Source organism: Dama dama, chromosome X, assembly GCF_033118175.1.
Source record: "Dama dama isolate Ldn47 chromosome X, ASM3311817v1, whole genome shotgun sequence".
Classification (NCBI taxonomy): Eukaryota; Metazoa; Chordata; class Mammalia; order Artiodactyla; family Cervidae; genus Dama; species Dama dama.
Genome location: NC_083714.1, coordinates 7,915,939 through 7,937,974, shown reverse-complemented (window position 1 = coordinate 7,937,974; position 22,036 = coordinate 7,915,939). Strand labels below are relative to the sequence as shown.

General features: G+C 50.9%; 3 protein-coding genes across 5 annotated transcripts; 2 read left to right on the top strand and 1 right to left on the bottom strand.

Moving 5' to 3' along the window:
• The first annotated feature begins 2,442 nt into the window (after positions 1-2,442).
• On the top strand, positions 2,443-14,030 carry LOC133051840 (long-wave-sensitive opsin 1). Of its 3 annotated transcripts, none has more exons than XM_061136493.1 (6): positions 2,443-2,578; positions 2,990-3,286; positions 5,491-5,659; positions 7,001-7,166; positions 8,356-8,595; positions 11,864-14,030. In XM_061136493.1, exons 2-6 carry the CDS (start codon positions 3,055-3,057, stop codon positions 11,972-11,974), a joined length of 918 nt encoding a protein of 305 aa, XP_060992476.1. In that variant the 5' UTR covers positions 2,443-2,578; positions 2,990-3,054; the 3' UTR covers positions 11,975-14,030. The 3 variants fall into 3 exon arrangements, with proteins under 3 accessions (XP_060992476.1, XP_060992475.1, XP_060992474.1); XM_061136492.1 differs by having other exon boundaries at positions 2,443-2,601; XM_061136491.1 differs by having other exon boundaries at positions 2,443-2,658.
• Positions 12,471-19,647, bottom strand: TEX28 (testis expressed 28). The gene is made up of 3 exons (XM_061136490.1): positions 18,911-19,647; positions 13,037-13,172; positions 12,471-12,752 (listed from the first exon to the last, which is right to left on the bottom strand). The coding sequence occupies exons 1-3, from the start codon at positions 19,645-19,647 to the stop codon at positions 12,471-12,473; spliced, it is 1,155 nt and encodes a 384-aa protein (XP_060992473.1).
• Positions 16,778-16,936, top strand: LOC133051536 (small ribosomal subunit protein eS27-like). The gene has a single exon (XM_061136032.1). It carries the CDS (start codon positions 16,778-16,780, stop codon positions 16,934-16,936), a length of 159 nt encoding a protein of 52 aa, XP_060992015.1.
• Positions 19,648-22,036: the final 2,389 nt, after the last annotated feature.

Below are 22,036 nucleotides of genomic sequence, written 5' to 3'. Positions count from 1 at the left end.
ACACCATCATATCAAATGTGCATTTTTCAAACCACATTGGCTTCACAGAGCCTCTTAGAATCCCTGTCCTAGACTGCTAGTGAGCGCTCATTGCCCCCCACTGCGTCTATGCGGGGGCTCTCTTTCTGGGGAGGGAACCCAGGCCTAACTCATCTTTGCATCTCCCAAAACCAAATGGAGATGGCCAGCAGGAGCGGGAGGTTCAGGTGGCCCAGAGGCGGGTGAGTGCCTTCGAGAGCCTAAGGATAGAAGAGACCATGGTGGTCGTCTTGTCCAAGCTCACCGTGGAGCCCTTGGCCCCTGGCGGCATGTCCTAGGGAAGAAGTTAGCTCGGCTCCTGAGGAGAGGCACTTCAGCTGCACCAGACAGTATAAAACTCTGTTGAGGCAGCTGGCATTCTGCCCTGGGCATGGCCCAGTCACGAGGCTTTGTCTGCCAGCCCGTCAGAGAGCTGAAGATGCCAATGACCCCCAGCCCCTAACCCCCCAGATCCCTTCTTCCAACCGACGACCTTTAGTTCCTTCAAAAATGTCTCAGTTCAGTCGCTCTGACTCTGTGAACCCATGGACTGTAGCATGCCAGGCCTCCCTGTCCACGACCAACTCCCAGAGTTCACTCAAATTCATCTCCATTGAGTTGGTGATGCCATCCAACCATCTCACCCTCTGTCATCCCCTTCTCCTCCCACCTTCAATCTTTCCCAGCATCAGGGTCTTTTCCAATGAGTCCATTCTTCGCATCAGGTGGCCAAAGGATTGGAGCTTCAGCTTCATCATTGGTCCTTCCAACGTATATTCAGGACTGATCTCCTTTAGGATGGACTGGTTGGATCTCCTTGCAGTCCAAGGGAAAAATGTCTCACTTGCCACAATTTCCAGAAGCCACACTGGCTCCTTGATACCCAGAGCAGGACCAGCAATAGGGTTCCCAAGCCAAACTGGTGGAGAACCGTGAAGTTCACCTTGACCTGATGGTTTTCACCCCAGAATGTCCCTGATGGAGACCCAACAACGCTCTTCCTGGAGGCCCCTGCGGCTTTGTCGACACCCCAGACTTCCCTATTGTAATTTTTTTTTTTTTTACAAAAATTCATGTGTCTAGCAAAATAGGAGAGGATAATGGCACTGGGTACCCAAAACTTGTTCCCTCCACTAGGGTGTCCATCACTTCTCTTATTTCCTCTCTATCCTGTCCACTAACCACTCCTGCCGATTTCTGGAAGCAGATCCAAAACATCACATCGTTTTCTCTGTAAGACTTCAGAAGGTAGCTCTAAGAAGAAAGGACTCTTTAAAAACATAAATGCAAAGTCATACTTGTAGATGTTTTCCCTCAATATCCTTGCAATTTATTTGTTGAAGATGATGAGTTGACTGTTCCTGGACTGACCCATGCCCTTCTGCCCAACCCCCCTCCCCATCATCCTATTTCCATCACTTAGTGGTTGAGTAATCTGCTAAAATAGTGGTGGCAGAAAGGTCCTTCCAACAGAGAAAGGTGTAGACCCACTGTCATAATAAAGGGGAGTTACCCCTCACTTTCGTTCTGTGTGTGTTTGCTCCAGCTGCAGCACCACAGACTGGGTGGCTTAAGCAACAGAAATTGATCATCTCCCAATTCAGGAGGCCAGCGATCACGGGCTCGACAGGGTTGGCTCCTCCAGGTGCTTCTGAGGGACACTCTGTTCCAGGTCCCTTCCCTGGGTTACGGTGAGTGAGTGAAGTCGCTCAGTCGTGTTCGACTCTTTGAAACCCCATGGACGGTGGCTACCACGTTCCTCCGTCCATGGGATTTTCCAGGCAAGAGTACCGGAGTGGATTGCCATTTCCTTCTCCAGGTCATCTTCCCAACCCAGGGATCGAACCCAGGTCTCCTGCATTGCAGACAGATTCTTTACCAGATGAGCCACCAGGGAAGCCCAAGAACACTGGAGTGGGTAGCCTATCCCTTCTCCAGCAGATCTCAGAACTGATAACCATCAGGTTTTCCTCACCCATCCAGGTGGCTGATCCCCCAAACCAGCCACCAGGGAACACCATCAGGGTTATGGTAGTCTCTGGTAATCCACAGTATCCCTCCCCCAGTTTATGGTAGTCTCCAGCAATCCATGGTATCCCTCCCCCAGGTTATAATAATCTCTGGTAATCCGTGGTATCCCTTGGCTATTGAAACACCACCCTGATCCTTGCTTTCATTTTCACATGGCCATCTTCTCCTGAATGTGTCTGTGTCCAAATTTTGCCTTTTTGTAAGGACACAAGTCCTATTGGACTAGGGCCAGCCTAGCGATGTCATCAGAACTTGATCATCTCTGTACAAACCCTTTCTCTAAATAAGGTCACATTCTGAGAGAGTGGGGATTATGATTCCCACATGCCTTTTTTTGGAAGGGACACAATTCAATCCATAGCAAAGGCCCTCAGTCTTTCATTCTCAGGGCACTGACTATACATGCACAAGACACAGTCCAGTGAGGAAGACAGGACATGCACATGCAGAGCTCCAATATGGAGTTAAATCTCAGCTGGGGAATCTAGAAATGGTCCCGGAAGGCAAGGGCGCGGAGCCAGACTGGATGGTATGAACCAGCCGAGGACCCGGGTATGAGGAAGACCACAAGCAAAGATCTGACGACAGAATGATGTGCAGCGCACACAGGCAACATCACCGGGGCACCGGGGGGCTTTCAGGGGAGCAGGAGCCAGCCAACCACACTCCAGGAGGGCGACCTGCCAGATGGTGGGTGGGCAACTCAGACCAGGAAGCAATACCTGGCATGGATGATGCTTTGTTAAGCTCAAGGATGCCCATGCAGGTGTTTCCAGCAGGTTGTGGCCTTGGGTCTGAGAGACAGAATTGAGGGAAGGTTGCCTGCAGATGGACAAAGCTAGAGGGAAAGGCCAGTTTCAAAGGCAAGTGCAGGTGTGGCCGTACAGGTGATGAAGTGGCTGCCCGAGTCCTCTGCTCACTCTGTACCTCCTGCCTCCAGATCCCTTCGAAGGCCCCAATTACCACATCGCTCCCAGATGGGTGTACCACCTCACCAGCGCCTGGATGGTCTTCGTGGTCATCGCGTCCGTCTTCACTAATGGGCTCGTACTGGCAGCCACCATGAGATTCAAGAAGCTCCGCCACCCTCTCAACTGGATCCTGGTCAACTTGGCCATCGCTGACCTGGTGGAGACCATCATCGCCAGCACCATCAGCGTCGTGAACCAGATGTATGGCTACTTTGTGCTGGGCCACCCCCTTTGTGTCGTGGAGGGCTACACTGTCTCCTTGTGTGGTAAGTCATCTGGGGGCCTGGGTTTGGGGGAGACCCAGCCTGCTGCATGTAAAGGAGATCGTCATGTGGCGAAATCGCTGGGGCAGCCGTAGGACACGGGCTTAGCACATCTTTGAAGGGGGACAGACCTGCTGGGGAAGCTGTGCTGGGACCATTAGAGGTGTCTGCTCTGAAATAGACCTGACCTGGCGACATTCAGTTTGAGACCATGTAGCTGGCATGGGCGGAGACAGACAGATCCACATAATCACAGAACAGGGTGGCACAGGATGCCTCTGGGCATCCCAAATGAGCCTCCCACTCAAATCTGGGACACGTGCCCTTTCAGTTCACACCTGTGTCAGTTTTTCTCTGTCAAGGAAGCAATTCCCAGGAGAGCTCCTGAGATATTGAAACTAGATCCTACGTTCCTTTCCCCAGCCTAATCGCTCATTTCTCCATGGGTCATGGCTCTGCCGAGATCTCCATTGGCTGCCAAGCCCCTGTGTTCATCGCTCTGTGCTGTTGGGCATCTGGATAGTGAGAATATGGTGCCGTCAGTCCTTAGAGGACCGGGATCTGGAGGAGGTCATGAGGGAGCTGGATATTGGGTCAGAAGGATGCAAGGGCACTCACGCCAAGTGGCCAAGGAGGGTGGGGTGCAGACAGCTAGGCTGGTTGGGTGGCCAGAGGCTGGGTGGGCAGACAAGGGACAGACGAGGCCCAGGATTGTACGGTGAGATGGGGAGGAGGGGATCAGAGGGGGAGACTGAGAGAAGGCTCGCCAACGGCTGGGAGGATGTGAGGAAACCAGGGCTGGCTGGCATCTACCACACGCTGAGCACTAGGCAAGGCTGGGGCGTGTTGGGAGGCCAGGTCTGCTTGCCAGGGGCCTATGAAGAAGAGGACATGGACCCCTCGGGGGCACACACCCCCAGGAGAGAACCAAGGGCTGTGGGGTTGCAGCTTGGCATTCACCAAAGACGACAAGGAGCCCAGGGGCCCCAGTGCTCAGCACGTGCACCCCGTCTCCAGGCCCCTAGCCATCAAAGCAGTGAAGGTGCGCAGCTTCCTCCTCCCAGTTTTATGTTCCCATGGCCACCTGTTCACATGCCTGGATCCTTGGCACCCACATCTATGTTGGGTTTGTCTCACTGCTCTGCAGTGATCTCCAATTTGGATTCTCAAGAGATGAGCCATAGACAGACAGTAGGATTAGCGGGGCAGGGAGAGGGGACCTGGTCAGTGACCTGAGCCACTGGTGGTGTCACCTCCACTCACTGACCTGACCAAGTTCAAACCCTTCGGGCACCGTGGTAGCTGGTGCCGGGGCCCCTGAGTGGCTCCTCCATCCCGTCCATCCCACTTCTGTAACTGCTCGAGGTCTGCTCTCAGGTCACCAGTTTGGGGGACCATGGATTCCCAAGGAAGCCGATGATACTGAAATATGGTTATCGAAGTATTGAAACATGAATTAGTGACACAGTCCCTCATTCAAAGTGTTCATATTAAAAGTAGTTTGTAGAAGTATTCAGGACACCACTCCATGAAAGTATCAACTGTATCTGGCAGGAGAGTCCCTGAAAGGTCAACATGGTAATGAATATAGTCGTCTTGGCAAATGCCTGGCACCTCTGTAAAGTGATAAGCCACGGGTGCTGCTAACGCTACTGCACTCGTGTTGGGAGTAAGGGAAGCCAAGTGTCCAGCAGACGTCGGTGGAAACAAACACATTGTTGCCCCATCCCAAGCCCTGAATTCCACACACAGATTGCTGCCAGGTGGGCCATGCTGAGAGGCCTGGGCTGAGGACAGGCATGCCCACAGCTGGAGTGTGCCAGTCACCAGACACGTCCTGTTTCCTGGCCTTGGCTGGGACAGTAGCACCTCAGTGTGGCCTCAGGGGTGTACATGGCCATCAAGACTTGCATTGACAGTATCATGAGAAAGGCTGGCGGCCAGATAAAAGAGAGACGAGAAGCGAGGTGGGCCACAAGGCTGAACCAGAGAGGGCAAAGGGAGGTGACTGCAGGCACAGCAGGGAAGGAACAGGGGACACAGGTGTTAGAGAAAGAAACTGACCAAGAGACCTGTTGCTCCATGGACCCGAAAACACTTTTTGGAGAATCAGGTTCTGCAGGCAGGTTGGGGGGCATGGGGGGCATTCTCCCTCTTGATCTTGCAAACTGTTGACTCAAAGCCCTCCTGTGTGCTCTGCCCCAAAGGGATCACCGGTCTCTGGTCCTTGGCCATCATCTCCTGGGAGAGGTGGATGGTGGTCTGCAAGCCCTTTGGCAACGTCAGATTTGATGCCAAGTTGGCCATCGCGGGCATCGCCTTCTCCTGGATCTGGGCTGCTGTGTGGACGGCTCCACCCATCTTTGGTTGGAGTAGGTGAGGAGGCGGAGTGCCAGGAAGACAATGCGTGTAGAACAGGGCAAGGAGGGTCAAACTCATCGTTCACTTTGAGACCTTGGGGCAAATCACTCTCTGTCTCTGGGCCTCTGTGGCTCCAGGAGTGAAGTGGGAGTAGACCTGACTCCTCCTGAGGGCCCTTTGAGCAGGCCAGGTCTGAGGCTGTATGACTCTGCCTGGCTGCCACGTGGGCGTGGGCCCTGTGGTCTCTAAAGGTCTGTTTCTCCCAGACAGGAGTAGATCATGAGAGCTCAGAGAGGAACACTGCAGGCTCAGGCCATGGGCACACTGGATCACTGGGCACACAGATTCTTACCCACTCTGTCCCAGGCTTCTTTCTTGCACCTGCTAAGGGGCCCCCTTTGTGGAGGCTTCTTGGGTCACAGCTCACCAGTGTCCTCATCAGGTGGATTCTTTGGGGGAAGACCCGAATTTCCAAGGAAGCGGCTCCGATATTTGAGTGGGCAGGATGGGACAAGGCCGCTGCATTTCTGTCTTCTGCTGCAAGCTGGTGAACAAGTTCTTTCTTTGGGAAGCTTCCATCGTCTTGGAGGCCAGGCTCTGTCTGTCACCCTCCTCATGCCCCCATGCCCACAATAGCTGGGATTGTTGAACACATGCTCATGTAATCCTCAGGGGCTCACAGCTGTTCTTAAGGCAAGAGGGTGCTTCACCTCCCCTTTGTAAAAAGGGGATGTGATGGGGATGATGAAAATGTTCTAGAACCAGATTGGTGATGGATGCACAACATCGGGAATGCACCAAACCTCCTAATTATGTGTAAAGAAAAAAGAAAGTAAAGTCACTCAGTCGTGTCCGACTCTTTGCGACCCCATGGACTGTAGCACACCAGGTTCCTCCATCCATGGAATTTTCTAGGCAAGAGTACTGGAGTGGGTTGCCATTTCCTTCTCCAGGGGATCTTCCCGACCCAGGGATTGAACCAGGGTCTCCCACATTGCAGGCAGATGCTTTACCGTCTGAGCCACCTATGTGTGTTTTACCACAAAAAAAAAGGGGGGGGGGGAAATGAGATCAGAGATGGAGAAGGATTTAGAGAAATCCTACCAAAGGCCTTCCTTTGGGGGCTGGTGATGATAATGTCCTGGAAGCAGACAGAGGCGGCAGTTGCCCCATACCGTGTATGTCCTAGATGGCTCTGAACTGTTCACTGCAAAAAAAAGTCAATTCGGGTAATGTGAATTTCACCACAATAATAATAAAAAAAGCCCAACAATCCTCAATCAAGTCACTGGGGTGCCAGGGCGAGGATCCTGGTCCCTGCCCATTTCAGCAAGGGCTTCCGGCCCTTCTCTGCAGGTACTGGCCCCATGGCCTGAAGACTTCCTGTGGCCCCGATGTGTTCAGTGGCAGCTCCTACCCGGGGGTGCAGTCGTACATGATCGTTCTCGTGATCACGTGTTGCTTCATCCCGCTCAGCGTCATCGTGCTCTGCTACCTGCAAGTGTGGCTGGCTATCCGAACGGTAAGCACCTAGCCCTCCCAGCTTCCCTCCTGCCAGCAGGATCATGCAGGCAGGGAGGAGCCACAGAGGACCACCCAGTCTACTCTCCTGCCCCCAAACCAGACGTGAGGCTCCCTTGGCCTTGCCTGTACAGGGTGGGCAGGGACAGCCCCCCTCTCTTCGTGGAGGGACCCAGAGCTGACCCCGGGGAGGGGGATGGGGAGGAAAGCTAGTCACAGCCCGCCAGATCCCAAAGCAAAACCTGCAAAGCAAGGGGTGTTTTCAAAAGGCTGCCACCCGAGGGCTCCCTTCACAGGACTGTCCAAGGGGTGCATTCACACCCTCCTCCCTGAGAAGCTGGTTCCCCCCCCCACCAACGCCACCACCAGGGTGCAGGAAATCAGAGCAAGGCAGGAGAAGGGCTTCTGAGAACTCTGCACTCCCCCAGGGTGCCCAAAACACCACACAAAAGTCATGTCTTTGTCAATCAGCTTGGCCTGGAGGTGCCTCCCAGGCCTAGCACGCAGAGTCAGAGGCCTCTGGGGGTGGTGCCTTTCCTCTCCAAAGAGGCTTGTGCCCACAGTTGGCTCATCACAGGCTGTCACAGCTCTTTGTGGAGGGGAGGCCATCACAGCTGAGATAAGCTCCCCTCCCCCTGCCTTCAGCCTGTGATTTGCTCCCCCTTCTCGCTGCCCACCCCCACCCCTCACTGGCAGTCTGGGATCAGAAGCAACTTAACTGACTCCCACGGGTAGCCACACACAACTTGGGCTGGGTGAGTCGTGAGCTGTGGAATCTGGGCTACAGGACACACCCTAGCCATCAGTCACCCTTGAGACCTGACCATGGGGCGGTGGGGGGGGGGGGGTCGGTGGAGGGAAACACACTCTGATAAGGGACCAGGGGAGGCTGGAAACAGCCTCATTAGCTCCTTCCCCGGCTCCTGGCAGGTGTTAGCCAAGCCCCACTCAAAGCCTCTAAGAGCTCCCACAAGACCAGCCCTGGCCAGGCCGGGAACTCCCTTGGGTGGGAGTACTGGAGTGGGTGGCCATTTCCTTCTCCAGGGGATCTTCCCAACCCAGGGATCGATCCTGGGTCTCCCGCATTGTAAGCAGATGCTTTACTGTCTGAGCCACCAGGGAAGTCAGCAGAAGGGAATCCCCTGAGATACCCGCTCACGGTCCCCAGGATGACTCTCCGTCTCCCTCAGGTGGCGAAGCAGCAGAAAGAATCTGAGTCCACCCAGAAGGCGGAGAAGGAAGTAACCCGCATGGTGATGGTGATGATCTTAGCCTTCTGTCTCTGCTGGGGGCCCTACACCTTCTTTGCCTGCTTCGCCGCTGCACACCCCGGCTACGCCTTCCACCCTCTGGTGGCCGCCCTGCCAGCCTACTTTGCCAAAAGTGCCACTATCTACAACCCCATTATCTATGTCTTCATGAACCGCCAGGTAAGGCACACAGTTTGGCAGAGCAAACTGCAGATAGACCCTGGAAGAGCCTGGATGGCTCCCACCAGGAAGTGTGTTTGCAGGAAGCCTGAAAATGACCTCTGGGAAAATAACCCCGGGAGGCTCGGCACCAGTGACCCAGCCCCAGACAGCTGTCCCTATGGATCCTTTTATGGTCTGGGCCTGACAATGGACACTTCCTGCAGGCCACTATGTGTGCGTGCCCATCCCATCGGCTGGCCTTAGCTGAGCCTGGAGCTCAGACACCCTAGGATTGCCAGAATGCATCTAGCAAACAAAGTACCCTGGGCATATGCATCTTGATTTCACAGACACAATTCTTCTTGCGAACTTAATCTTTCCATATTCAAACCCTAATTCTGACAAGGACACAGAGGCCCTTCTTGCCTGTGCTGACTTTTGGCCTTCTTAACTTTGTGGATCAGTCCAGGCAGGACATGCTGTGGTCTTGCCAGATGCAGCCATCAGGAGCTGGCATATTGAGCCTCAGCAGTAAACTGCCCACAACTCCTAGACTTCTTGCAAAGTTACAGGTGACCATCATCACCTGTAAGGCCCATCATCTTTGAAGGGCCATTTGCCTATTCTTCCTTGAATCCATCATGTCCACTCCACTAAGGTGTCGAGTAGATGTGATGTGGCTTGATAATCAGAAAGGTCTGTGGGTCAGAATACCACTCTCTGAGGGGCCTCGCATCTCACCATGGTAATGTTTAGGTTATCAAGTAGGACCAACACCACTATGGAGTCTCCAGGACTTCACACCGAGAGCAGAGCTCACCCTTCGGCCCCCATTTCCTGTCTTTCCCATGGGTCTTTTCTGAGGTTTGGCTTTCGCTTGCAGAATCCTAGGCCATCTTTGTCTTTTCGTGAGCTTTTCCATTCTCCCTCCTGGAACTCCCCCTCCTCTGCCGCTGTCTGCATTCCCAGATTCTCCAGGCTTTCGAACTTTGCTTTCACCCTTTCCACACTGTTATCCCTTCCTGTTGCATTCAGAGAGAATTTTCTGGAATGGAGCTCCACAAGGACATGAAATGTTGCTCTTTTGATTCGATGCAGATGCCCCAAGGACACATGGGTTCAGCGTGGGTGCTCAGTATGTAGATGCTGAATGTGTGGCCAATGTATCCCTCAGCCTCATCTGCTGGGTCTTCAGCTGAGTCTGTTCTGCTGCTCAGCCCAATTCTGGTGTTACTGACTTCAACAATTATGTTTTTGTTAGAGTTTTGATATTGGAGGTAGCTAGAGGTAGTTGAGAACAGACCCCAAATATATAGGAGACGCCTCTGCTTTGTATTCTCAAAGCATTGTTGTTAACTCAGTCATGAGATATAGTCTGGGAAATGCATACATCCCATTAGGGGTTCAGTAGCAAAGAGCAGGGGGCTTCCCTGGTAGTTCAGCTGGTAAAGAATCTGCCTGCAATGCGAGAGATCCCAGTTTGATCCCGAAGATCCCCTGGAAAAGGGATAGGCTACCCACTCCAGTATTCTTGGGCTTCCCTGATGGCGCAGACAATAAAGAATCTACCTGCAGTGCAGGAGAACTGGGTTTGATTTCTGGATTGGGAAGATCCCCTGAAGGATCGCATGGCAACTCACTCCAGTATCCTGGCCTGGAGAATCCCCATGGACAGAGGAGCCTGGCGGGCTACAGTCAACGGTGTTGCCAAGAGTTGGACACAAATGAGTGACTAAACACAGCACAGCACAGAGCAGAGTCCTCCTGATGCCAGAAGACTCTTGGTTGAAGAGACAAGGTGGGCTCTTGCCTACCTAATCCTCACCTGGCCCCTTGATGACAGAACAGAAACAAGACAACAGTCACTTTTCTTTTCACTAAGATGCCTCTGAGACTCTCCCAGACATTGGCCCGTTAGCTGGGATCATCTTTCATCACTGTATATGTTTCGTGGGGCTGTCATAACAAAGTACCACAAGCTAGGGGTGTTGAAACAACAGAAATATGTTCTCTCTTGGTTTGAGATCAGGGTGTGGGCAGGGTTGGTTCGTTCTCCTAGGTCCTGACAGGTACCTGTAACCTCTGGTGTGCCTCGCTTTGGGGATGAGTCCCTGTGATCTCTGCCCTTTACCTCTGCATGGCGTTCTTCTCTGTCTGAATCCAAATTCCCTTCTTTTCCTGAGGACATCCATCATTGGATGAGGGCCCACCCTACTCCAATATGACCTCATGATAATATGCACCTTAATCACATCTCTAAAGACTTACTTCCAAATTAGATCACAGTTACAGGCTCCAAGGATTAGGACTTGAACATATCTTTGGAGGAACACAATTTGGCCCACAGTAGGTCATGTATGGATGTGAGAGTTGGATGGTGAAGAAAGCTGAGCACCGAAGAATTGATGCTTTTGAACTGTGGTGTTGGAGAAGACTCTTGAGAGTCCCTTGGACTGCAAGGAGATCCAACCAGTCCATCCTCAAGAAGATCAGTCCTGGATGTTCACTGGAAGGGCTGATGTTGAAGCTGAAACTCCAATACTTTGGCCACCTCATGCGAAGAGCTGACTCATTGGAAAAGACCCAGTTGCTGGGAGGGATTGGGGGCAGGAGGAGAAGGGGATGACAGAGGATGAGATGGCTGGATGGCATCAGTGACTCAATGGACGTGAATTTGAGTAAACACCAGGAGTTGGTGATGGACAGGGAGGCCTGGCGTGCTGCGATTCATGGGGTCACAGAGTCGGACACGACTGAGTGACTGAACTGAAATGAACTGAACTGAGTCACCATCAACTGGTCAATTAGATAACTCAGATAACTGAATAGTCAGGAATAGACTATCCACCTGTGCAAGGAGTGACTGGAGCCTTCCTCCATTCTCCTTGTAGATTCTGAATGTGTAAGCTCTCAGTTCAGTTCAGTTGTTCAGTCCTGTCCGACTCTTTGCAACCCCATGGACTGCAACACATCAGGCTTCCCTGTCCATTATCAACTGCCGGAGTTCACTCAAACTCATGTCCACTGAGTCGGTGATGCCATCCAACCATCTCATCCCCTGTTGTCCCCTTCTCCTGCCTTCGCTCTTTCCCAGCATCAGGGTCTTTTCCAATGAGTCAGTTCTTCTCATCAGGTGGCCAAAGTACTGGAGTTTCAGCTTCAGGCCTCCTAAGCCATCAGGGTGACACCTAAAGACTGCTATCCTCACAGGGCCCCACCGTTGCATTTAGCCTAGCACACTGGCCCTGCCTGCTCTGCTATTCAATAACCCTTTCTGTCCTGCCAGTTTCGAAACTGCATCTTGCAACTTTTTGGGAAGAAGGTGGATGACAGCTCTGAACTCTCCAGTGTTTCCAAAACAGAGGCGTCATCCGTCTCTTCAGTGTCACCTGCATGAGTCTCTGCCAGCCCCGAAAATGAAAACGCCTGCCTCCCACCCAAAAATGGAAAACAGAACCTGTCCCTACCTCCAGGGTTTTGGCCCGCATCCACCCCACCTCCACACCCTTGCTTCTCCATCCCTGTGAAATAATCGTAGTTTCTCTTTGCCAAAAACAACCATGTCACAGGGGCTGCCACTGTCATTTGGGGGCAACCGAGCCTCTGGGCATTGGGTCACTGGGTCATGGGATGGCACGCAGGGTAGAGAGGGGAACAGTACTCCAGAGATGTCCATCTTTTATAAGCCTCCTGTCTGCAGGTGGGAAAGAGAAGCGTGAAGCAGGTGGGCATCACTGGGCTGCCAGGGATGGACCAGGAAAGGCAGAGCTGAGCAGTGGCCGTCTTGAGAGGTGGGAGGAACTAGCAAAGTTGGCCCTTTAAGGCCCCTTGGGTGGAGGCCAAGAGGCCCTGGCAAACCGTCTCCACCTGGAGGGGACCCAAGCCTGCCAGTCTCAGGCAGGGATGGCGTGCCACTTCTGCCAGGCCAGGGTGCTGAGCCCAAGGAGCAGGAGCACAGTGCAGGCATGCAGGCGCAAGTGCAGCAGCAGCAGGGGGCAGGCACAAGTGCCAGACAGCAGGACCAGGAGCACCATGGCCAGCGTCAGCAGCAGGCTCGTCAAGTGGCACAGGATGTCCTGGGGCCAGCTCTGTGGGTGCTCCGTCAGCCCCAGCTGGGTCACCTGCTGCAGAGCCTCGAGCTTGCCCACGCGGTTCTTAAAGGTCTCCATGACCTCCTGCAGGAGGAAGACAGTGAAGCTGGGACCCCGTGTCCCCGCTGCCCAGGGGCCAGAGAGTCGCAGATTGTGCCCGAGTTCCCAGATTGGCTAAGCTGGCCCCGGCCCTGGGGGAGGGCAGCATGATCATAAAGACTGGGTACCTCAGGGGCACAGTGCCAGGCACGATCCCTTCCCTGGGCTCCAGGGGTGTCAGAGCAGACTCCCTCATCTTCTGCTGGCCTGGTCCCTATCACCGCCTCCTTATCAGCCATTTCTCACAAAGGTCCCCCAGGGCTGCTCACCCAGATCTCTTTGGCTCTCTCATAGGACAGGTAGACCATTCTCTCCTCAGTGCAGGCCAGGTTCTGTTTGAGGTGGTAAATCTCATCCAGGTGCCCCTGCAGGTGCCCATTCACCTGTCCTTCCAGCAGCACTTGTCTTGGGAGCAAAACAGACAGTGACAGGCCCTGAGCGACCCTGCTCAAAGCTTGTGTGGGGCTGAGCGGTCCTCCGCCAACACTAGATGTGGCTTCAGAACACGCCTTCCTCCTCTCTCCTCAAGCTGCAGTCGAACCCTGCCTCCTCCTCTAGGTCGGTCTCAGAACACCCCAGATGCACATCAGCCAGCCACACACACACACACACCCCTCCCCGGATATTCATGAATCTTTTATATATATAGTCACTCTTTTGTAACGGCTTTACAAAAATAGCAATATATGAGTAGAAATCGAGATCTAAACTGCCCATGTATGCCATTAAATTCCATATATGTGTGTATATATATATATATATATATATATATATATATATATCTCCCCACTCCAGTGTTTCGTGTGCAGTAGCTCTTCCCTAAAAATCATCTGTTGATTATCAGGATGGAACAGTCACAAAAATCCACATAACTGTTTGATTCCATGGATAGGAAATGTTTAGCATAAGCCAATCCATAAAGACAGAAGCAAATTTGTGGTTGCTGGAGGCTGGGGGAGAGAGGAGGTGGGGAGTGACTGCTAGCGGGGATGGAGTTTCTGCTAGGAGGGATGACAGGGTCCCGGACTGAGACAGTGTTGACTACAACACGGCTCTGTGAATACGATAAAAACACTGAATATGACAAAAACACTTTAAATGGGTGAATTGTATGGGATGTCAATTATATCTCAATAAAGCTGTTATTAAAACAGAAACCAAAATTGGATTGTGGTAATGGTTACACAACTCGGTAAATTTACTAAAGCTCATTGAAACATACAGTTAAAATGGTACATTTTATAGCATGTAAGTAATATCTCAGTAGACCTAATAAAAAAACACGAAACATCACTACCTGTTGTTTATAGCCATATATTTAAGTAGAAAAAGTCTAAAAATATGTCTGGAAAAGCTAAGCGCCTAACAAGGATAGCAAGGTAGGCAAAGAGGGGAAGGTGAAGGGGAGCATTTCAAGCAACTCATCTTTTAAGCTTTTATTTCTTAAATAAAATTTGAATATGTTAAGATTTCAGAAAGCTGAGGGTGAGCAGATAACCTTGACCAAATTATTCTCTGCTTTCCCTGGGTTTGGAATATTTCATGATGTCAAAAAACACTTTGAGGTCCCTCATTTGGGCACCAACAAGGATGGGCCAGAAAGAAACAGGCCAGGCAGCTTCTGGCTTTTTAAGAAAAGCTGAGGAAGGCCTGACCAGGGCCAGGGTGACAATGCTGGATACCAGTGGGGGCCTGGGGGCCTGGGGCCCTGCGGAGAAGCAGAGGCAGGTATATTAACTGGGAAGTGAGCAGTTCAGTTAGGTCTTGTTCAGGGACTTGACTGGCACACCGTGGAGATGGTCCCCAGGCAGCTGAGAAGCTGAAACACTCATTTATGGAAGCCAGTTCATCAGGAGTCAGTTCATGATGGTATTTCAAGGAATAGTCCATCAATTTCTGCCCTGTTTCCTGTTGAGAAGAGATTGGTCTGACAACCTGACTGAGACTACTGCCCACAGAGAAGGGGAGAGAGTGGGGTGTCCACCCTGAAAGCAGATTCCCCCGTGGCTGTCCTTCTGTTCACATATGGGACGGAGCTGCAAGGACATTCAAGATGTCTACCACGTTCAAGTGTATATTCATGAATATGTTCTTCATGAAGACGAAATTAGCAAGCGGGTTCTTCATTAATATATTTCTAAGAACAAATGACAATACTCTTACACACGTTCTTGAAAAGACTGTTGAATAAGACAATATTAATGTGTAAGGCTGTTCCCTCCATCTCCCCTTATCAGTGGGGCCACAGCAGGGCCCTGGCTTGTGACACGTCCCTCCCTTGGTCAAGGACTCTTCTCTGTCTGGTTCCTACAGCCACGGAGGTAGAAGCACCACCATGGAAAATGCTCTTATGAGGGCAAAATGATGGTTGGTCAACCAAAACACCCCTCAAATTCGTCCAAATCTGTTAAGGCCACCCTGTCTGATACAAATGGCCTCAAACATCATTGCTGCTGCAGAAAATATAATCTTGTTCATAGCTGAGGATGGGCTTTGACAAACTGAGCTAGAACCTAACAGCCTGAAACACAGAGAAGTCTGCAATGGAGAGACTGAGGTGGGAAGGATGAAGTGGGCCAGATGGGGTAACCTGGTAGAGACAGAGCAACTCCTCTGAGCTCACATGGTATCACGCACATCCTTAGAAGTGGAGGCAGTAGCAACTGTCACGCACAGAGGAAAAGGGCATGTGAAGACAGAGCAGAGGGAAGGGGAAGGTGCTGGCCTGGAAGACTGCAGTGCCAAGGCCAAAAGCTAAGGAAGCAGCAGCCCCAGGAAGCTGGGAGAGGCTAGGAACAGATTCGCCCTTCCAAAAGGGACGCGGCCCCACCCACACGCTGACTTTGACTTCACCATGCTGACCTGCAGAACTGAGAGAATCCATCTCTGTTGTTTGAAGCCACTAAGTTTGGGATACTTTGTTAGGACGGCCAGATGAAAGCCCTCCAACTGCATCTAGTGGGGAGAGAACAGGGATGCAGCTAAACAGCCCACAATGTGTGGCACGGCCTCCTACAACAGAGAATCACCTGGTCAAAAATGCCAGTAGTGTTGAGGTTGAGAAAAAACTGTGCTATGGCGACACCATCTAGAGTTCTCGGCCACTAGGTGACACCTGAGTTTAGGAGCCTGAAGCTTCAAAGACTGACCATACCACCAAATATTGGCAAGACCGTGCAGCAATTCAAACTCTCACAGACTCCTAATGGGAATGTAAAATGGTACGACCACGCAGGAGACCTGGGTTGGGAAGGTTGATCCCTGGCTGGGAAGATTGTCTGGAGGAGGGCATGGCAATCCACTCCAGTATTCCTGCCTGGAGAATCCCATGGACAGAGGAGCCTGGAGGGCTACAGTCCGTGGGGTTGCCAAGGGTCGGACACGACTGAGTGACTAAGCACAGCACATGCTGGAAAAGTTGCTTTAGATGTTATCTGGAAATTCCACATATAAAAGCATATGTTCACAAAAAGACACGCATAGTGTTCACAGTAGCTCTACTCCTCACAGCCCCAACTGGTAGCAAATGAATGGGTCAATGCACTGAGTTCACATCACAGAGCACTGCTGAACAAGAAGGAATGAGCCACTCTTGTGTGCAATGCAGATAAATCTCAAAATCATTACACTGCGTGAAAGAAGACACAAAGTCTGATATAACATATGCTTCCATTTACACGAAATGTACCAGAACAGACAAATCCAGAGAGATGGAAAACAGATTGGTGGTTACCAGGGGCTGAAGGAAGGCAGATGGGGAGTGGCAGTGTCTCTTTCCAGAGTGATGAAAACTTTGGGGAACTATTATTGATAGATGTACTTTCCATTGCACAATACCGTGAATGCACTGAATACTATTGTACACTTTAAAATCAGCAATTTTAGCCTTTCCAGCAGTGACAACCTCCCTATGAGAACTTGCCTCTCAAAAGGATTTCCCTCATCTCTCTCCAGAAGACAAAAGGAAACACAAGAAGAAGCATCTGGTTCAGAGCCCCTATTCCTATTTCATGGATGTGAAATACCCAGGATGTTATAAAATCACCACTGTCTTTAGCCATGCACAAATGGCAGTTTTGTGTGTTGGCTGCTCTACTGTCTTCCACCAGCTTACAGGAGGAAAAGCAAGGCTTACAGAAGGCTGCTCATCCAGACAGAAGCAGCACTAAAAGTAACCTATATCAAGAGGAATGTGAAACCGTCCCAATAAACATGTATTGGATAAAAAATAAAATAAAATTAATAACTTTATGTTTTGTCAATTTTGTCTCAATTGAAAAACAAAATAGCCCTCTTGAAAGCAAATATATATATAAAACCTGTGAGAAGTGTCACAGAGCTCTCCAGTTTGAAACCTCAGTTTGTGACACACCAGAGGAGATGTGACAATCGCAGGGGCCTGGGTAGCGACCAGTTGTGGACACCAGGTGACACTTCATTGAGCTGAACATATGCCCTTGTGCCTGAGACTCTATATCCCCATCTGTAAAGTCAATGCTGAATGGTACAGGTGATCAATGCTACATGCTCCCTATTGTCACTGTAACCATGTTAAGTCTTCTTCAGCCCATTCACCATATCTCTCAAGAAATCTGAGTCTTATGGACCTGCTTTTTTGTTTCTAGTATATATTAATCAAGGTAGGCTAACTGCTATAGCCAATGACCAGAACATCTTGGTGGCTGAAGATGATGCCAGTGTATTTCACAGTTCACTGGTGGTGGTGGTGGTGTGAGGAAGGTGCTGGCTTAGAAATGCAACCTCGCACAATTCCCACAGAGTTTTGCGAGGAGGTAGTTTGCTCTGTTCCCCTGCACAGCTGGCAGACACTAATATGCTATGGGTTAAGAACGTTCTAGAGCACCACAGTCCCATTGGCCTAGGCAGTGTAGAAACATACAAGGAAATGCACAACTGTCCTGAGTTCTGGTCTTGCTTTACATAAATCCAACCTTGAAAAGAGAATTGGACCATAAAGAAGGCTGAGCACCGAAGAATTGATGCTTTCGAACTGTGGTGCTAGAGAAGACTCTTGAGAGTCCCTTGGACTGCAAGGAGATCCAACCAGTCCAACCTAAAGGAAATCAGTCCTGAATATTCACTGGAAGGACTGATGACGAAGCTGAAGCTCCAATACTTTGGCCACCTGATGTGAAGAATGGACTCATTGAAAAAGACCCTGATGCTGGGAAAGACTGAAGGTGGGAGGAGAAAGGGACGACAGAGGATGAGATAGTTGGATGACATCACCAACTCGATGGACATGAGTTTGAGCAAGCTCCAGGAGATGGTGAAGGACAGGGAAGCCTGGCGTGCTGCAGTTCATGGGGTTGCAAAGAGTTGGATGCAACAGCAATTGAACAACCACAACCACCTTGAAAAAGTCACCCCCAAAAGAAACCTGAATTGTGACTGGCTGCCTTACTTGACAGCGGGTTGCCCCTTCATACTTCTTTAACTGCCCTTCAGGGCTTGGTCCAGCAGTGTCAGTGCAGGTAGGATTTCCCTATGCAAACAGAAGATGACTGCAGGGCTCAGAGGAAGGAGCTTGGCACCTATGAGGGCGGCTGGCACCCCAAGAAGGGCTCAAATAGAAATGCGGATGTCCTTGAGAGACTGAGTTTGCCTTTTTTTTTCTTGCTATTAGTGGGCCCTAGTCTGGTCTTGAAAGTAAAACTGAAAGTGTCAAGTTGCTCAGTTGTATTGGACTCTGTGACCCCATGGACTGTAGCCCACCAGGTCATCTGTCCATGGGATTTCCCAGGCAAGAGTACTAGAGTGGGTTGTCATGCCCTTATCCAGGGGATCTTCCCAAACCCAGGGATCAAATCCAGGTCACCCACATTGCAGGCCGATTTTCACTGTCTGAGGCACCAGGAAAGCCTCTTGGATGAGGATAAAATCAACCCACCGCACCAGGGGCTGGGTGGCGTGGTGGGGAGAAAGCATTCCCTGGAAGGCGGTCGTTTTCAGAACATATCACCCACATGGGAGCTTCTGCCTCAACTTAGCCATGAGCCCAGGTGATGGGGTCAGGGCAGATGAGGCGATTCCACTCATGTTATCATCTGCCGCTCTGAGAGGAACACCGATACCACCCCCCGCCCTCCCCAGAGCCCAGGTGGCCAGGAGCTCTGCCTCACCTGGACTTTTCCTCCTGAAGGGACTCCAGCGATGCCTGCAGGTTGGTCAGATACTGCTCCCTGAGGCTCTGGTAAGACCCCTGCAGGCTCAAGTGGACCATCTTCACCTCTCTCAGCTCTTCCTTCATCTTCTGCCCCAGCAGGGCTCGTGGCTGGGCCCCACACTTGCTCCCCAAGGACTTCTGCTGGCAGGCTGGGAAGTGAGTCTGCAGAGGGACGTGTCTGATGACGGTGGACAGGTTGCTGGATGAGCAGTCTTCTCCACCTGGCCGGGGGAGCTCTGCACACAGAGCCTTCTCATGGGGCTGCTCACAGTTGTTCTCCAGGCTGCGTTTGGTCCCCAGCACTAAGCCCTTGGGCCTGCAGCCCTCCTCTAGTTCCTGCAGCTGCTGGTGACACTGGCGGAGCCTTCGCTCGATCTGGGCGATGGTGGCAGAGGTTCGCTGGTTCACCTTCTCGAAGGCCTGCCGGATGTGGAGGGCCTGGTGCCGGTCAGCCTTGGATACCAGCTTGAGGTAGCCCACTGTGTTCTCATCGCGGCTGGCCTTCTCCACCCTCAGCTGCTCTGAGAGGTAGAGGATACGGTGCTTGATGCTGTCCTGTACGTTCCGGGTCAGCTCCCCATCTGAAAGGCTGGAGTGGCCACTGGGGCCATCCTCACTGGATGACAGGGATCTGCAGGAGGGTACACCGGAGGAGAGGGTGGCAGTTGGGCCCTTGGTGTATTCTGTCTGCATTGGGAGATAAGAATCACAAAATGGGTACTTCCGTAAGAGGCAAACAATGGGAGAATTAGATTCATTATTGCTCCACCCTAAACAATACTTCCAGGTGTGAGCAGGTACCTACATGCCCTACATGCACTTCCATGCACATGCTTTCCATGTACTTACATGTGTGAGTACATGCGACACAGACTGGACATGTTTTATGGGCATCGCATACCTCACTGTGACCTCCAGGTGGCTAGCAGAGCCTCCACACCTGCCCTGTCTGTTCCTGAACTTCTCTTCAAAGAATTACCAGCTGTGCATCTCACTTTATAGAGAACTGTTATTGTGAAGCATGGAATAAACTCATTTCCATAAACCCATACAGCTTGCTATACTGCTACTGCCAGGTGGATAGAAGGGAGAGGCAGGGAGATTTGCAGCCTAACAGGTTCATTCCTTCACCTAATCATTCAATGAACACATATTTCTGAGCCTTCCATGTGGGACAGAAGGCAGACATATTCCGTACTCTCATAGAGCTGACCATCCAGGGTGGACGGTTCTACTGTAACACAAAGGAATCTCTTACATGGAAAGGGATAATAGTAAGCACGCTGCCTTGGAGACACCACCACTCTGAGACCTTGAGCGCTCTCAGGATCAGATTTCTCACCTCTAAAATAAAAATGGCCAAAATAAATAAATAAATAAATAAAATAAAGCTGGCCATAGCAGCATAACTGGAACACATGAGATAAGGGCAGAGTGGACAGTGATGAGCTAGAAGTAGGTGGAATCAGGACAGGTGGAGCCTCTGTTCTGTTCCTACTTTTTAACTAAAAACACACTCATGACTGTGTTTGATCTGAAACTGCTCTCCCGGTTGAGAGCTAGGAGTGATTACATTGTAATAGATATTTTGGTTCTGTGTATTTTATTCTATGCAAATTATACCTTAATCTAAAAAATAAATGTGATAACTATGCACCAAGCAGAGTGGCAAAATTTAGACTAACAATAATAAGTCTCAGACAGGATATGAAACAACAGGAACCCTCCATCACTCCTGGTGGGAGAGTAATTAATATAAAACTTTGTGGAATGCATTTGGTAATATCATGAAGCTGAAGACATGCATGCTGAATGGCCCAGGTACCCTGGTGGCTCAGATGGTAAAGAATCTGCCTGCAATGCAGGAGACCCAGGTTCAACCCTTGGGTGGGGAAGATCCCCTGGAGAAGGGAATGGCAACTCACTCCAGCATTCCTGCCTGGACAATTCCATTGATAGAGGAGCCTGGCAAGCTACAGTCCATGGGACCACCACAAACAGTCAGACACGACTGAGAGACTAACATACTAATGCTAAATGGCCTGGCAATTACATACTTAGATATACCCTTGAGAGGCAGGTACAATAATACTCCCAATAATCAACTGCTAGAAACAACCCACCTGGTCTATAGATCAAAGAATATTTAAGTGAACTGTAATATATTCAGTAACATACTACAGCATTGGAGCTTCGCAGGCGGCACTAGTGGTAAAGAACCCACCTACTACTGCCAGAGGTCAGGGGCGTTGGCCGAGAGGAGCAACCCCACGTCCAAGGAACAGCAGCTGCACGGGCACAGGAGGGCCGAGAGGAGCTATTCCACGTTCAAGGTCAGGAGGGGCAGCCATGAGGAGATACCCCTCATCCAAGGTAAGGAGCAGCAACTGCGCTTTGCTGGAGGAGCCGTGAAGAGACACCCCACGTCCAAGGTAAGAGAAACCCAAGTAAGACGGTAAGTTGTTGCAAGAGGGCATCAGAGGGTAGACAAACTGAAAACATAATCACAGAAAACTAGCCAATCTGATCACAGGACCACAGTCTTGTCTAACTCAATGAAACTAAGACATGCCATGTGGGGCCACCCAGGATGGACGGGTCATGGTGGAGAGGTCTGACAGAATGTGGTCCACTGGAGAAGGGAATGGCAAACCATTTCAGTATTCTTGCCTTGAGAACCCCATGAACAGTATGAAAAGGCAAAAAGATAGGACACTGAAACAGGAACTCCCCAGGTTGGTAGGTGCCCAATATGCTATTGGAGATCAGTGGAGAAATAACTCCAGAAAGAATGATGGGATGGAGCCAAAGCAAAACAATACCCAGTTGTGGATGTGACTGGTGATAGAAGCAAGGTCTGATGCTGTAAAGAGCAATATTGCATGGGAACCCGGAATGTTAGGTCCATGAATCAAGGCAAATTGGAAGTGGTCAAACAGGAGATGGTAAGAGTGAATGTTGACATTCTAGGAATCAGCAAACTAAAATGGACTGGAATGGGTGAATTTAACTCAGATGACCATTATATCTACTACTGTGGGCAGGAATCCCTTAGAAGAAATGGAGTAGCCATCACGGTCAA